At 39.5% G+C, this 16,374-nt stretch overlaps 1 protein-coding gene across 2 annotated transcripts; it reads right to left on the bottom strand.

Moving 5' to 3' along the window:
* Positions 1-1,960: 1,960 nt before the first annotated feature.
* hephl1b (hephaestin-like 1b) lies at positions 1,961-14,934 on the bottom strand. Of its 2 annotated transcripts, XM_067494649.1 has the most exons (21): positions 14,537-14,666; positions 13,136-13,223; positions 12,591-12,835; positions 11,575-11,787; positions 11,197-11,409; positions 9,617-9,871; positions 8,925-9,093; positions 7,739-7,872; positions 7,504-7,635; positions 6,806-7,023; positions 6,393-6,534; positions 6,065-6,277; positions 4,333-4,549; positions 4,091-4,230; positions 3,889-4,014; positions 3,645-3,751; positions 3,141-3,375; positions 2,698-2,837; positions 2,437-2,590; positions 2,295-2,309; positions 1,961-2,110 (listed from the first exon to the last, which is right to left on the bottom strand). In XM_067494649.1, the coding sequence occupies exons 1-21, from the start codon at positions 14,616-14,618 to the stop codon at positions 2,031-2,033; spliced, it is 3,318 nt and encodes a 1,105-aa protein (XP_067350750.1). In that variant the 5' UTR covers positions 14,619-14,666; the 3' UTR covers positions 1,961-2,030. The 2 variants fall into 2 exon arrangements, with proteins under 2 accessions (XP_067350750.1, XP_067350749.1); XM_067494648.1 differs by lacking the exon at positions 13,136-13,223 and having other exon boundaries at positions 14,537-14,934.
* Positions 14,935-16,374: the final 1,440 nt, after the last annotated feature.

The following is a 16,374-nucleotide window of genomic DNA, read 5'->3' on the forward strand; positions in this document are numbered from 1 at the left end:
TGATCCCATGCAGTGATGTCCAGTAGAGATTCAGCCCTGTTTTTAATGCAGTGCCGCCTGAGGGTCCGAAGATCACATGCATCCACTTTTGACCTTCTGCCTTGTCCCTTGCACACAGGTTTCTCCTGACTCTTTTGATGATATTATATACTATAGATGGTCAGATTTTTCGCCATTTTACCTGGAGGAACATTTTTCTGAAATTGTTCCACAATTTTTAGACGCAGTTTGTAACAGATTGACAAACCTTTGCCAATCTTTACATTAGAGACGCTCTGTCTCCCTGAAATGCTCTTTTATACCCAGTCGGTTACTGACCTGTTGCCAGTTAACTAATTAGTTGTCAAATGCTCCTGCTTTTGATTTTGATTTGAACCAATTACTTTTCCAGCCATTTATTGTTGGGCCTCTTCCAGCTTTTTTGAGACGTGTTGCTGCCATCGAATTTAAAAAGAGATATTTTCCATGAAATGGTAAAATGTTTCAGTTTGAACATTTAAAATGTTATTTATGTTTTATTATGAATAAAATATGGGTGGATGAAAATTCCAAATCATTGTTTTAATTTACGGTTTCACATCTTCCCAACTTTTTCAGAATTGAGGTTGTATTACCTCCATCAGTCACCTCACAACTCCTAAGGTTTGTCTTTATCAGAAACCACTGGTTCATAGACTAAACTACCTAAGGCTTCACCGCCTACAACATGAAAATGTTATTTATGGATTGATTTCATATGGATTCATTCATATGGATAATGTGACTATATCACAATGTATCACACTTGATAAAATGCTTAAACATTTGAGTATTTCGAGTAAGGAGCATGTCTACAGTTGTATTGGTGCTCTGAGTGAAGGTTTTACGTACTTCTTCTACGAAGTCAAACGGAAATCAGTTGTCAGAAAAGAATCTACAACAGTATATCTCTGAAAAATATTTGCCTTTAAAACTCAATGCTGTGACTTCTAAAAATGAAGGAGTTAAACAGTGCTACAGATTTTGCTGAGGATCACATGCAAAAATGAAAGAACTTCACCCATCGTCCTGGGCACAAGTAACTTACCACCACCTTGTGGTGTTACATGATGATGACAGCTATTGGTCCCACCAACCTCCTGATGTTTTGTTGCTGCTATTTTCTTTTCTTTCTCCACTTTCCACTCTCCCCAGCCGGTCAAGGCAGATGGCCGCCCACTCTGAGCCTGGTACTGCTAGAGGTTTCTTTTGTTAAAGGGAGTGTTTCCTCTCCGCTGTTGCCGAGGCCTTGGTGGGGAATTGTTTATCTTTATAGTCTTGACTTTATTCTGTAAAGTGCCTTGAGATTACTTTTTTGTGAATTTAAAAGTTGTTTAAAAGTTTTAAAAGTTTAAAAGTTTTTTAAAGTTATAAAGTATAAGTTTAGAAGTCAAATAAAGTGGAATTGAATTGAATTGAAAGAAAAACTACATCATTGCCAGAATGACCTCTGGGGCACGACACAGATGAATCTTCTTTTCCTTTCGGCTTATCCTGTGAGTTCAGGGTCGCCACAGCCAATCATTTGTCGGTATGTGGATTGGCATAATTTCTACTGGGCATGGGACCGGCACTGCACAGCTTGGGACGAGGATACACAAGCAACGAATGAATAGTTTTCTTTATTACACATCCATATCTTGAATCAAATAATTGATACAGCAGTGCTGTGCAAGTCCAGCAAAACAAACAACATCCAACATAGTGCAATGTCTCAGAAAAAACAGAACGACACAGAAACAATCCACAAATATATAAAGCATTTCTACAATATCATACAGTGGATAAGATTTTTGCCTGAGCACTACTTGATATTTTCCTATATAACCACCTGCACAAAGAACTGCAACAGTGGTTTTGTCCCTGGATTTTTAAGTCAGTTAATGATCACTGCTGTGATTACACACACACACACACACACACACACACACACACACACACACACACACACACACACACACACACACACACACACACACACACACACACACACACACACAGTCGTGTCTGAGTCAGTGCTGTAAACTTGCAGCCATGAGACTAAGTACCAGTGAGAGCAACAGTGTTTTTATGCATCTTACAGTTCCTGGAGCTGTGAAAGGAAACAAAACATTGAAAGGAAAATGAAGTCAGAACAAAGGGAGGGATGTGTTATGTGAATGATCTACCTTTTTTTTTTTTTTTTTTACCACAAACACATTTCCAGAAATCTGCCATCCTCATCTACTGCCTTAAAATGTAATATGTTTAATGATATTTAATGTTAAAATACTTACCATGTGAGGGTCTTTCTGAAATTGAAAAGCACAAAAAGTGAAATGTTAGACATTTTCCTTTTAATGGGCTATTTAACATTTTATTTTTAAACACATGTATGATTCTGGTGCAGAAAGCCTTTACACGGACACGCAAATACACCTTTGATAGTAAAAGTGGTCTCCATGCCAGCATGGATGTGGTCAGTCACATGACAGTGAAGCAGCCAGGTCCCTGGGTTACCAGCCACCATCTCAACAGTCTGGAAAGTCCCAGGGAAGAGATCAAACACATCTGCACGGTGCACACGATCTGTCTAACGAAGCCAAGAGAATAAGGAAATTAGCAACGAACTTCGTGAAAAACTTCCTGCAAAACCACGGAAAGTGGTTTATGCCAACCACTTGTGATGGTGAAGATTACCTTGTAGGTAAAAGTCTCAGCATGGAAGTGAACCGTGTGCATATCTACTTCGCTGCCCATGCCCAGTAGGTACCAGTCCACTTTCTGGCCTTGTACCATCTCCAGACCATGGAGGTTACCATACAGCATTCCATTGATACCTTTAACAGACGGTGACCTAGACATTATGACACACTCGCATCATCGCACATGGGAAGCAGAAACGAAGAACAGCGAGATGTGTAAAAGGAACAACAATCCTTTGACTTTCACTGGAATCCATCTGCCTCGGTTTGCATTTTCCTAGTATGTTTGAACATTACATATTTTATGATGGTTTGTTTCAAGTATTATATTGTATCATATACTGAAAATCTTATATTTGAGTTTGTGTTTCCGCATTATTCCTTTCCTTCTAATGTTTAGCCTATCATAATACTATTCCTGTTCCTCCTATATCTTACCGTGCATTAAGTTGCTCTCCTCAAAGTCTTCATCGGTCACAAAAGTAGCAGGGTCAATGCCAAGATACGTTCTAATGTTGTCATTCAAGTACCAGGACTGGTTTTCATCGTGCACTATGAACAGCAGAGCAAACTCCTTCGCCACATCGTTCCTCTGCCTGTCGGGCCCTTCACCAGGCCCCAGAGTCCCAGGCCTGCATATCACCAGAGGCCCCAAAAGACCACTGTACAGATCCTGAGCACAAACAAAAGAATATCCTGTGTGTATGTATATATGTGTATAAAGTTTTGGGTACATTTGTGGAAAATGGAAAAAGTTCATGCTATTGTGATATTGTATAATGAATGTAGGGGCTTTAAGTGGAAGCATTAAATGGTCATTTACTTAAAAAATGCATTTTAAACCATTTATTTAAATAAAAGCTCACAACAGTGGTGTGTATAACAGTATGCGACTCAGCAGTGTACACACACACACACACACACACACGTGTACCTATGTACCTTAATAAAATCAACACTGGAGTAGTAGGCATAGGAAATGCAGTTAGGATCTGAGTCCCCTGGACCAGAGCTTTTAGGTACATCCCATGTCAATTCGAGTATGTGACCTGAAGACAGTAGAACAACACACAACAAACCCATTAATCAATTCCATTACTTCGGAGAAAAGCCACTGCTTTGTAGCCTAATCTTTTTGTTACATTCATTTTTGTTTTTAAATTGTTGATTGAAATTTCATTCCCACCAGGTTTAACAGGAATGTGTGCACCACTGGCCTTAACTCCATGTGCGCTAATAGAGTATGGTCGTCTGGCATTGTTCTTGAATGCAATCACTATTTGCTCTCCCACCTCTGCTTTGATTATTGGACCTATAGAAGAAAAGGAAATCCATGCATCACTCAGTCTTTCCTTGATAAAGATAACATGAAGTGCAGCTAAGCTTACCCAGAATTCCCAAGTGTTGTTGGTTTGGTTGCCGTTTCTTCGGAGTTTTAAAGGTGCCATCAGTGTATTCTCTATACACCACCTTCTTGTAGCGTGGACCAATCCTGTTTTTTTCTTTCCCTAAGAATATATAGCCCGGACTGGGAGACGTACCAGTGTGATTCTATTAATACACAGTAATAAGCTACATAACTAATCGCAACATTGAAATATACCATCCAGTATTTATCTTACTCACACACCTGTCCCTTAATGTGGTATTGTGCTTTTCCAGCTCCCAGCTCCTCCTGGGTGAGTAGTTCCACTCTATTTCTTCAGCACTGATAAAATACTGCACAACCTTGGTCGGCTCTGTGTGTGTGTGCGTCATTGGGTGTCCTTTGCAGTAGTTCACTGTGTACTGCTGCCTCATGCCAGCTAAGAAGTGATCTGTTACTTTGCAACTCACTTCATGAACACCTGGAGAGGGGAATGAAAAGACATTTTAAAAACTTTAGACATCTGAGCGGTCGTGTTTGTGGCTTTACTCAAGGCGGCGACAGCTAAAACACACACCACTGTGTCAGGATCTGGACCTCATTTCCGCTTCCTTCCCGGGACTTTTATTTTGTAGCCTCTTTTACCTGACTCATGATTTGTTAATCATTCTGATTGTTTTCACCTGTTCCCTAGTTTATTTAAACCCAGCTCTCCCCACAGTCCCCTGCTAGATCCCCGTCTAACGCTTGGGCAGTGCACCTTGGTCCTCGGTTTGCCTGACATCTGTTTTTGGATTCCTGGTTCTTGTTTTTGAACTCTGTTCCCTGTCCGAGGTTTGGTTTGTTCTGTTTTTTGATGCAGTTTAGTTACCTCTGCCATTTATCCTCGTGTTTAAATGTTTGCTACCTGTCATGTTTTTTTGTGTCCTCCTCTCAGGAGCAAATTTCTGTTAACCCTTTAGCTTTTGATTAATAAACCCGTTTATCTGTTAACTCGCTCTCACCGTCTCTTCATTTGGGTCCGTCCTTATACAAAACTGTGACACACACGTAGCATTTGCTTTCTAGCTCTCTGAACATGCTTTAGTGGTTTATTTGGGATGGTTGAATTTACAATTGCTGATAAACTCTACCTCTTGCTCCTGCTATGTCTGAATGACTTTAAGTCATTTTCACCAAAAGCATATTGATGAATGTAATTTGAACGTTCACTGACTTCCATCTAAAGTAACAAAGAGCACTTGTAGTTTGCGTAAAATCAGCCACTTTAACCTTTTTTCTGCTTGTGGATATAGGAAAACCCCTATTGCAAATTTTTGGTTTGCAAATGCACATGCATGAAACATGCACACATATATATACAATAATATACAAACACAGATTGTATATTGTCACACCATTGTTGCATTCTGTGCATTTAAAGTATATCTGTGTGTAAACACAGATCTATATCAATCTAGATAGATATACTAGCAGTTTTGTGCTATTGGATGAATTTTAAAGTCCTTCATTATACAGAAACATCTTTTCATTTGTCATTTTGTGAGACTCACAATGCAGAATGATGTGCAGTTTGATATTAAATATACTTGCATGTAGAGCATTTAGAACGCGATGGTGTTTTTCTTTTTTTGTCTGTAAATCACTAACAGTTAGTGGCTTGGCTCAAACTCTTTTCTTGCTTGTTTTAATTTTTGAGGTTGTGACAGTGTTCAAGTCACTGAAATGTAAACCTTAATTCCTCTAACCCTAAACGGAGGGGATGAACACATTCACACATTTAATATATTTAAATCTGTGATGGTGAAGCCTCAAACATCTCTCAGGACAATACAAATACTTTAAATGCCTGCTTCTTTTGACATTTAGTAAAACAGTTATTTCCTGCTCTCAAGTGGGTGGAACAGTCACAATGAAACCGTCACATAGGTTGCTTAAAATCTATTCTCTCTGTCTATGCAAACAGACTAAATTTAGATAAAACTAAATGACTAACCTGGACTGTTTGGCTCCATGGTCACAGTGGCAGTGGTGTGAGGAAATAGGCTGATGGTGTCACGTGTTGTGCTCTGCTTCTGGAAGGTGTTCCCCTCGAAATGAACACCATGTATGTCCACCTCTGTACCCAGCCCAAAGGTGTACCATCTAACTTTGTCCCCGGCACACATCTCCAGTCCCACAAGGTTTCCGTACATGAGACCATTTACAGCTGATGGGGAGATATAAACAGAAATGTACAGTAAGAATAACAAATACTAGAAAGGCCACTTACAATCCAGTACAGTGAATACAGGCAGTGAGGTACGAACACACACAGTCTTTACCATGCATTTTATTGCTCTCCTCGAAGTCTTCTTCTAATGGATTTGTCTCCTTGTTGCCAAACTTCTCAATGTTCTCCTCCAGATACCAGCTCATGTTTTCATCCATAACAGAAAACAGAAGGAAGAACTCCTTATCTACATCCTTGGGTAAAGAATGCACATGCAAAAGCAGTAAGAATGTGTAGGTGGAAGTAGCAGTTGTCAGCTCTTATATCCTTGAACATGCAAGCAACTATTCTTACCTACGAAATGTTCTGTTGCTACAAATAACTTAAAAGGAACTTGGTCATGTATAATGATAAAACTGACAAATAACTAAACATTTAAGTGTTAGAAATGCTTTAAATATAGCATTTTCTTTTGTTTGTTTTAGTATCGAAGACTTAGTTTGTAAGTGGATAGTTTAGCAGCACCTGGTTTCCTTTCTTCCCCAGCGTTCCTCTCCTGCACACGAGCAGAGGGCCCACTAATCCAGAGTTGGTGTCCCTGACAGGATCAGTGGCAGAGTAATACAGGTAGGGGATACAGGGAGAATCAGATGACGATGGACCATCCAGCACCTGCCAGGTGTAGGTGAAGTTCTCTCCTGGACCAACATGGGATCCGGGCATCATGCCAAACATTTGTTCATCTGCACAGACAGCAGTCAAAAGGATTGTTTGATCATTCTTACCATGAATTCTTTTGAGTAAGCACGTGTGCTAAGCATTGTTCTACTTATTTAGTTCATTAAATCTGATCGTCACATACAAAAAAATATTGACTTAAAAAGCTCCCTGTGATTGTGCTACTGTTTTTGGAAATAGATAAAAACATGTTGCCTGACTCTTTATGAAGCATTATTTGCTTTATAAATAGAGCTGCTGTAGTATTCTGGCAATGTATTCTGGCAAAGTTTGTGCACCGATTCATTCACACTCTGAAGTTCTGAATCTGAACTGTTAACCAATTGCAACAGCTTCTGTGTATATTCACTGAAATAAACCATCTCCCCTTGTTACTATTTATGTTCAGCCCTGAAATCCATGCATCCATACATATACATATAAATATTTTATAACTAGTCTGGTTTCTTGTTGGTTCAGTGAGTATCTGTAGCAACACAACCAACCATCCTTATAGCTGCTTCCCTGAGAGATTTGGTCGTAGTGCAAGCCATGAGACTCAATGCTGTAGTTTCTATCAGCCTTATTCATGAATGTCACTCTCAGAGTGTCTCCTTCTTCCACCCTCAGGACTGGACCTGGACATATACAGAGGAACATTGTAGACAAGAGTCACTGAGAGAACTAGGGTAAAGACAAAACTTACACATATAAGACAGCATAATTTGTTTGAGGCCTTACCTAAGATTCCTAAGTTTACATTTTCAGGTGGTTTTATGATGGTGAATGTGTCATCTGTGTACTCTCTGTATATCACCTTCATGTAGTGACCTCCGATCCTTCCACCATCTCTGCCAAAGAATATCTCTGATGAACTGTGAGAGGAGGGCGTGGGGGTGTGGGAGAAGGGGACATGGAACACAAGATACCGTAAGAGATTTGCACAGCAAAGAAGGAAGACGAGTTGCTGTGAAGTCGATGCTTAGATGAAGCAACAGCATGGAATGTCTTGCTACAGAGAAAAGAACAGAAGAAACAGCCAGAGAAATGTCACAGTGCCAGTTCAACAAGGACACAATAACAAGTGAACCACTGCACCGCTCTGTTTATTCTAGGCACCGCAAAACTCCTAGACCACAGGCATGACCACATTGCATACAGTATAATGAGCCTCAACAAGTAGACACACATGCACACACACACACACACACACACGTACACATGCACTTTGTTCAGAGGTTTTAACATCTCTAAAGAGAAAGTTCATCATTATCTATATAGTCAGTATTTCCTTCTCCAAAACTACTGAGGTTGCACTTTCGAATTGCAACTTTTGAACTCATGATGCAGCTGACACAGGGGTTGAGAATTATGCTGATGGAACCATTTGGACATCTTCTGCATTTATTATAGCTGTAAGGCTATGAGTTCCTCTTGCATCATATAGCTAATATTCAATCTGACAAAATGCTATACATTTGAATTTATAAGATTTGTAAAATTAAAGATATTAAGTAAACATGACATTACTTGTAAACCTTGCAAATGTTCACAGGCAACAACTACATGTGCTAAATAAATATAAATTTGGGGTAAATTTGGGCACAGTAGAAATAAACAGTTAAATTTGAATAGCTCTTGGTCTAACTGGTCTGATGAAGAGACCATTCATTTTGTAACTAATCTCTGTTTTCAGTTTTTTAAAAACGTATTCAGCACCAAATCATAACGCATCAAACACATAACAAGGATATTAACATAGAATGGCCTGCACCTTCATCCCCCAAAACCAACAAATTCCCTTTGGGCAAACACCCGGGTGGCCTGCAGTCTGTGTCAAATAATGGAGGCGAGAAAGAAGAGCAACAAAAGATGACATATAAAGAACATGTCTATATCATAATGTAATTTCACAATAAATGCCCACCTGTTGGCCTCAGTGAGGGAGACATTATTGATTAAATCCTTCTCTGAAGGAGCATAGATCCACAGGACTTTCTCTGCTGCCAAATAGTAATTCCTCACAACACCGCCCTTTGCTGTGGTTTTTGGATCACTGCCACATGACTTCACTTCATAAAAGGCCTGCATCCCAGCTGAAACGGATGAAAACATACACACATACACATTACACAGACCATAATTAACATGAACAAAGTAAAATCTTGTTGACCTTGAGAGTCAGAGCAAAGTGAAGGCTAAAAAATCCACTTGAGGACTCTAGAGGGTCAGATTTAATGGTCAATAAGAAAAAAAATATTCTAGTGGTTAGTTTAATTTTTCCAGAATTTGAAAGGAACCAGAGCATATAAAACTACCAAATGTGTATTTCTAAGATAAATAAATTAATTACATTTTGTCTGGTATGATACAACAAACAGTAGTGTTGCTCATGCAGGTCTGAGTTCACTGGACTTTCCACAGCCTTAAAATACAAGACCTGGCCTGTTTAGAGAGGATATACTACAAGCTCGGCTATTGTAACATCATGCTCTGACAAAAGAGCAGTGTGGTACCTCCCAAAAATGCACTCCCCCCCTTAGAAACTCTGCACAGCGACAAAAGTCTCAGAGCAGAGGGGTCAAAGGTGACACACAGGTTAAAGGTCAGGTGCCCTACCCTCAAAGTGGTCGTTAACTTGACAGGTCAGCAGCCACTTTCCTCGGGCTTTAGGGACCATCTGAGCTGTCGCAAATGTGGCTGGGAACAAACTTAGGACATCAGTGCGGTGGCCACGGTCCAGCAGTGTGTTTCCATGGAAATAAGCAGAGTGAACGTCCACCTCGTTACCCATGCCAAACAAATGCCAGGCTACCGGCTGGTGCTGGCATAACTTGATCCCAGGCAGGTTACCAAACATGTAGCCATTGATAGCTGTCACACACAGAGAAACACAGACAGAGCTTAGAGCAGACAGGACAAAAATTTCTATTATCCTATTATCCAAACCCTTTGTTTAAGGAATTACTAACGAGAAGTCCAACCTAGTTCTGTGCAATTTGAAAAGATTTTATATACTTTATTTTACTTGTATTTATTATGCAACATATTGTGTGTCTTGTTCACTTTAGTGTTAACAAAGACTGAATAACATTTCCAGTGCCTACCAAAGTACCCATACCCCTTGAAATTTACAACCACAAACATAAATATATTTCATTGGGGTTTTATGTGATAGAACAATACAAATTAGTACATAATTGTGAAGTAAAAGGAAAATGTTGAATGGTTTTCAAAATGTTTTACAAATAATATTTTGAAAAGTGTCAGTATTTGTATTCAGCCCCCTTTACTCTGATACCTCTTCCTAAAATCAAGTGGAACCAATTGCCTTCAGAAATCACCTAATTAGTAGAGTCGACCTGTGTTGTAATTTAATCTCAGTACAAATGCAGCTGTTCTGTGAAGCCCTCACACAGCAACACAGGAACACAGCAGACATGTGGAAGAAGTTGCTCTGGTCAGATGAGACCAAAATGGAACAAAACACAATGTGTGGCTGAAACCTAACACTGCACATCACCCTGAACACACCATTCCCACCGTGAAACATGGAGGTGGCAGCATTATGTTGTGGATATGCTTTTCTTCAGCAGGGACAGGGAAGCTAGTCATAGTTGATGGGAGGATGAATGCAAGAAAACCCGTTATATTGTGCAAAAGACTTGAGACGTGGGAGGAGTTTCCCCTTCTAGCAGGACAATGACCCTAAACATACAGCCAGAGATACAATGGAAGGGTTTAGATCAAAGCATATTCATGTGTTAGAATGGCCCAGTCAAAGTCCAGACCTAAATCCAATAGAGAATCTGTGGTAAATTGCTGTTCATAGGCTCCCTCCATCCATCTGACTGAGCTTGAGCTATTTTGCAAAGAAGAATGGGCAGAAAATTAACTCTGTAGATGTGCAAAGCTGGTAGAGACATATACCAAAAGACTTGCAGCTGAATTTGCAGCAAAAGGTGGTTTTACAAAGTATTGAATCGGGGGGGCTGAATACAAATGCACACCACACTTACAAATATTTCTTGAAAACCATTTATCATTTTCTTATCACTTCACAATTATTTACCACTTTATGTTGTGGTAAATATCCCAAAAATCCCAACAAAATACATTTACATTTGTGGTTGTAATGTGACAAAATGTGGAAAATTCTAAAGGTTATGAATACTTTTGAAAGACACTGTATCTCTCACCATGCATCATGTTCAATTCTTCAAAGTCTGGGTCATCTAGGTCAATCCCATCTGGATCAGAGCAGATCTGGATGTTGTCCTCTAGGTACCAACTCAGATTCTCATCCACCACATTGAACATCAAGAAAATCTCCTGGTCCACATCATTGCGGACTGGCACTATACCAGACTTTGACTTTGTCTGACCTGGTTCATCAGTCTCCTTTAAGATTCCTGTGCTCATAGACAAACATGTAAAATGGGAATGAGACACATATCAAACACAGAGGGGTGCATTTAATATTTTCATCCTTTTTTGTTTATTTATTTTAAAAAACATTTTCATTGGAGTCAACAGAGAATGACGTTGGATTACTCAGTGTAGTACTGACTTTATACCTTTCTTGCAGGTGAGAAGAGCCCCAATAAGTCCTGAAGCAATGTCTTTGGGGGCATCCAAGTGAGAGTGGTAGACCCAGGTCAGGCAGTTGGCATCATCATCTGTTGGAGCAAATTCTGGTCTGACCTCCCAGCGGTAGGTGTAGCTTCCTCCCGGAGGAACGGAGTCGTCCTCCTTCAACCTCTTTGATGTCCCATCTGGATATAATGCCCCTGGTAGACACAAACAAGATGTTTATGCTGAGATATTACAAAGGACAGTTCTCCCTCTTAACCTAGTTTAAAAACAGAAAAAAGACTATATAATAATGCAGAATAACTTTGATAGAGCTTTCTTAAATCGAAGTCAAATTCATTTTCTTTATGAAGGTCTACACACATTTATAACACATCTAAGTCACAGGCACACAGTTACAAAAACTAGTAGGTCACTTATCTGATGCATAAACAGAAAAGTTCTAATAACAGTTCACAAGAGCCAAACACAAAAGTACATTTCCCACAAGTTTCCTCAAATTCCTAAAGCAGGATGTATTTCAATTGGTCGGGGATTGTGTCATAACAAAGACTTGCAGATATGCTTTCGAGATATATCTGACAGGAGGCCAAGTCTTGCATAATAGCCACCGAGTTACTAAATACTGTTCTGTGTCAGTAATTGCAAGGAGTCTTTCAGTCAGTATCACTTGCTTAAACTTTTCTTTTTTAGCCCGTCACTATCATGTTATCAGAGACAAGCTGACACTGTCTGACACTGAAGGAGACCAGCAACACATGCCAAGATGCCTGACTTTTAGAGGAGCTTTAAATAAAGCAACAAATCAGCTTCACACAGATTTGGGAATAAAAGCAGGGCAGAGTATTGTATTCATTTGCCTGAATGAGGTATCTGTCTATGCAGAAAATGTCAATGTTTCATTACTGAACCTGTTCATTCCCACTGTTCTGAACATGTGCCAAAATATAATGATTGTTCTCTTTATACGTGCACACACGTGTAATCTGTAACACCATACCTTCTGAATTTTTCTCATAAAAAACTCCATGGGGATGCATCGAGTAGCTCCTGGTTGCAAAGTTCTTCAGATGGACCACAATAACATCATCGACCTCAGCACGTAGCACGGGCCCCAGGAAGCCCAGCCACTGGGGTCGCTGAGTCAAGTGGGTGTATGAACCATCTGTATACTGTCGGAACATGGCCTTTTTATAAACCCTGCCAATGCGGTGGGGTCCTTTTTCCAGGAACAGAGATGCATGCCTGAGATAAAAGATAAAGGAAGACTTACAAATATTGACAGAGCGGGAATTACGCAGAAGTATTTGGACATTTATTATATTTGTCATACAGCACAGGATAACACGATGACGTGCAGTTGTAACAGCATGCAACACTACAAATACATTCTTTAGCATGAATGAGCGTAAGGAAAGTTATAGCACAATTAATAAAAAACATAGCAATTGAAAAAGACACTTGTTAACTAGTCTTTATACAAGCAAAAGTAGAATATATAATAATACACAGTACTCTATAAAATCAAATTGAAATATCACCAACATAAAAAGTAGTGAAGGGCACGTGCAGCAAGAGTTTGCAGTCATTGCGATGTGCTCTGTCGATTCCATGAAATACTCGAGGTGTAATGCTGCAGGACAAATTGCATCTGGTTGCAGTTTTCCCAACAATTAGACATATTATTACTGTAATGATATGTTTCTGTGGGCTAATAACCTGTTAGTGGAGCTGCGGCAAACAGTTTTGCTCTAATATATCCTGCTCATAACAAAAGCAACATGTCTGGGCTACTTGTTTCAGTTTTGCTGACAGTTTGATAAACAGGGCTTTATAATAAGAAGAAGTTAGCAATAAATCTGCTACTTCCACTTCTCACTAATTCATCCCCCATTACGCAGGACTTCATGTACAACACCGTTTTATCACTGATGAAGGCGTAATTATTTCACAATTAATATCTATCAGTGGCAGTATACTTTATTAATGATTTATGATGCAATTTATGTTGCACTTTATAGTTAAAGTGCCACACACCACATGTTTCAATGGCTGCTTATGAATTCAATAATTTAAAAAAATAGTAAGAATTGTGGCACAACCACTGCTGTGGCCGCAGCCTGTGAGTATCTAACATTAACCACTGAGTAAGTCAGGAAAATCCACCATCATGCAAGGATGCAGAAGTGACACTACGTTTAAAAGTCAGTTCTCTCACAACAACAAACTGTGGTAGAATCCTAGCTCCTTTGGAAAATAATAATTATGTCTATCATAGGCCTTCTACATCAACAAGCATGGTCACCTATTCTTTACAGCATGTATAAACATCCCACTCCAGTTTCAAGTGTTTGCTTAGTAAAGGGACAATCAAACAATGATACCTTCACCTCTAGTGTTTTGAGTGCCAGCTGAAACATCAGTATTAACACGACACCATCCCTGATCAGCTATCTAAAAGTAATAAAATGTACTCTAAATTATAGAGTATTGTAAAATGTAACAGCAAATTGCATTTAATGTGAAATCCTTACACCCTCTCGTTGATACTTTAAGTGCACCAACGCGTGCGTAATAACGGAACTGGTGATGGTGTAGACGCTATTCTCTCATTTGCATGAGCAGCCTGTGATTCGCTCACGCAGCAAAAAAAGCCTCTAATTGTTTAATAAAAGATGGTCATTCATCGTTATTCGCTTATCTTTCGTGTGCTTCTACCAGACGAGCAGGTAAACACTTAGAGGTCCCATCCTGGTCACACCCTGACTAGATGACTTGCTGTAGAACTTTGGACCTAAAACCTTTCTTTGTAATCTTTGGGATATTTAATTTCAGATTAGATTAGATGACATACGCAGTCAAAGAAATGGGCGATGATATTAATTTAAATGTTCCGTCTCTCTATACATTAGTGGTCAAATGATCAATGACTATATCGAAACTCACTCGTCACTTTCGATTTCTTGCCCATTGAGAAGGTTTTTTCCACTTGGTGCATAATCCCAAAAGTCCTCAATGATTCCCACATAGTAAACCCGCTCCCTGCTGTTCTTGCCTCCCGCAGCAGACCGTAAAAGAAACAACAGACAACACGCAATCAGCCTGAAAGTCCGTGCCATGTTCAAGGGAGGACTCCGGTAGATGCGGGACAGATCGTCTGGCGGGGTTTTGCTTCAAAACGATCAAGTGGAAACCTCCATCCACTCGACCGTGTACGCTCGTACTTGCGTCGGAGGTTCAGCACTTATGAAACGCTGCAGAGCAAAACAGTTGTTCCTTTCAACCGGAGAGTAACGTTGGTGTGACCGCCTACAGAGGTGCAGGGGTCCTGAGCGCTCAGTGTTCTCGCGCTATTAGAGGATGTTACCCAAACCTCTTACCAGGAAATTCGTGTAGTTGCCCACGTATTTTAAAATTATCACTATAAAATTATACTTATAAACTTTCGAGAAATGAATTTGACATTTGCTTAATGATGGACAATTAAAAAACAAACGTCTGACAAGAAATGTGTTCAAAGTTACCAATATATTCTAAGTGTGCTACCATCTCAGAACCAGTAAATACGTTGTAATTAGTTTCTTTACTCTGTTTGTTAATAATACGGCCATAGGTTTATTAATGAATACATAGTTGTTTGTGTCTAATACTTTGTAATCACGGTTTTGGCATGATTTATGTTAAAGGATTTAAAGCTGCCAGAGGAATTTCACACAGCAAGGGCTCCAAATGTTGTTCCTATCAATAACTTATAATTAATTATTTTATTGTATTAATACAATTATTTACCATGATTAAAGTCATTAGTTACAGCTAGAAGACCAGACCAGAATGTAACGGAAATAATGATCAGATTTTGAACATTCTTGGCTTAGTACAGTTTCATTGTTTCCTTTCTTTGGAACTTCCCATAAAGTCATCAAAACCATAAACGACAACCATTCTTTAGCCAAACCAAAACAGATACGAGATGCATTCAAAGGAAAGGCGATACGTCCCATTGTCACTACATTAAGATCATTTTGTGACATTGGCAGCGTTGTGATGCATCAAAGGGGTGAAGCTGACACCTGCAGACCAACCTTGAGCAGTACAACTGTAGAGATCAAGCTGGATTCTGCATGTGACAACGCAACACACAAACACTATAACCACATTAATACAGTTTTAGTCACTCTGCTATGTCAAAGTCGAATAAATAATATAACGACCCGTGCTCCAAACGTTTCCAGAACATGAAATGGGCTTTGTCTACACAGCCCTGCACATCATTGCAAGTGTTAGTTGTGTGTCTGGTAGTCACATGCTTTTAACAAAAAACTAACAGAACAGGTTCTAAGAACCTGTTTTTTTTTCATATTTTACATTAGAACGACACAAAACAAGTGTGTGCACACATGATTTGAACGAAATCATCTTTTGAGATTCTGGGGGAGCCGTAATTTTAACATTCTGAAGGGAGCCATTGTGGATAATGAAGATTTCCTTTGAGTGTTTCAAGCACCATGTGCTAGTTTTAGTAGTGTAGCACAAACGCTTGGCCCCTCAGGAGGTCCCCTTCCCCCTTTTACGTTGTTACTTTAGTCAATGCAGAAACACGTGTAGGAGATATAACAACATTCGTTTATTGTACATCTGAAATGTTTGCACAACGTGGAGGAAATCTTGCCACATCTACTTGTTCTACATAATAAGTTTACATGCTTTAATCATGCTTTTACTGTATGACAGCCTTGGTACGGGCCTTGCTACCACCAGTCTTCTTGCTTCCATGCCGGTATGTT

Source organism: Channa argus, chromosome 24, assembly GCF_033026475.1.
Source record: "Channa argus isolate prfri chromosome 24, Channa argus male v1.0, whole genome shotgun sequence".
NCBI lineage: Eukaryota > Metazoa > Chordata > Actinopteri > Anabantiformes > Channidae > Channa > Channa argus.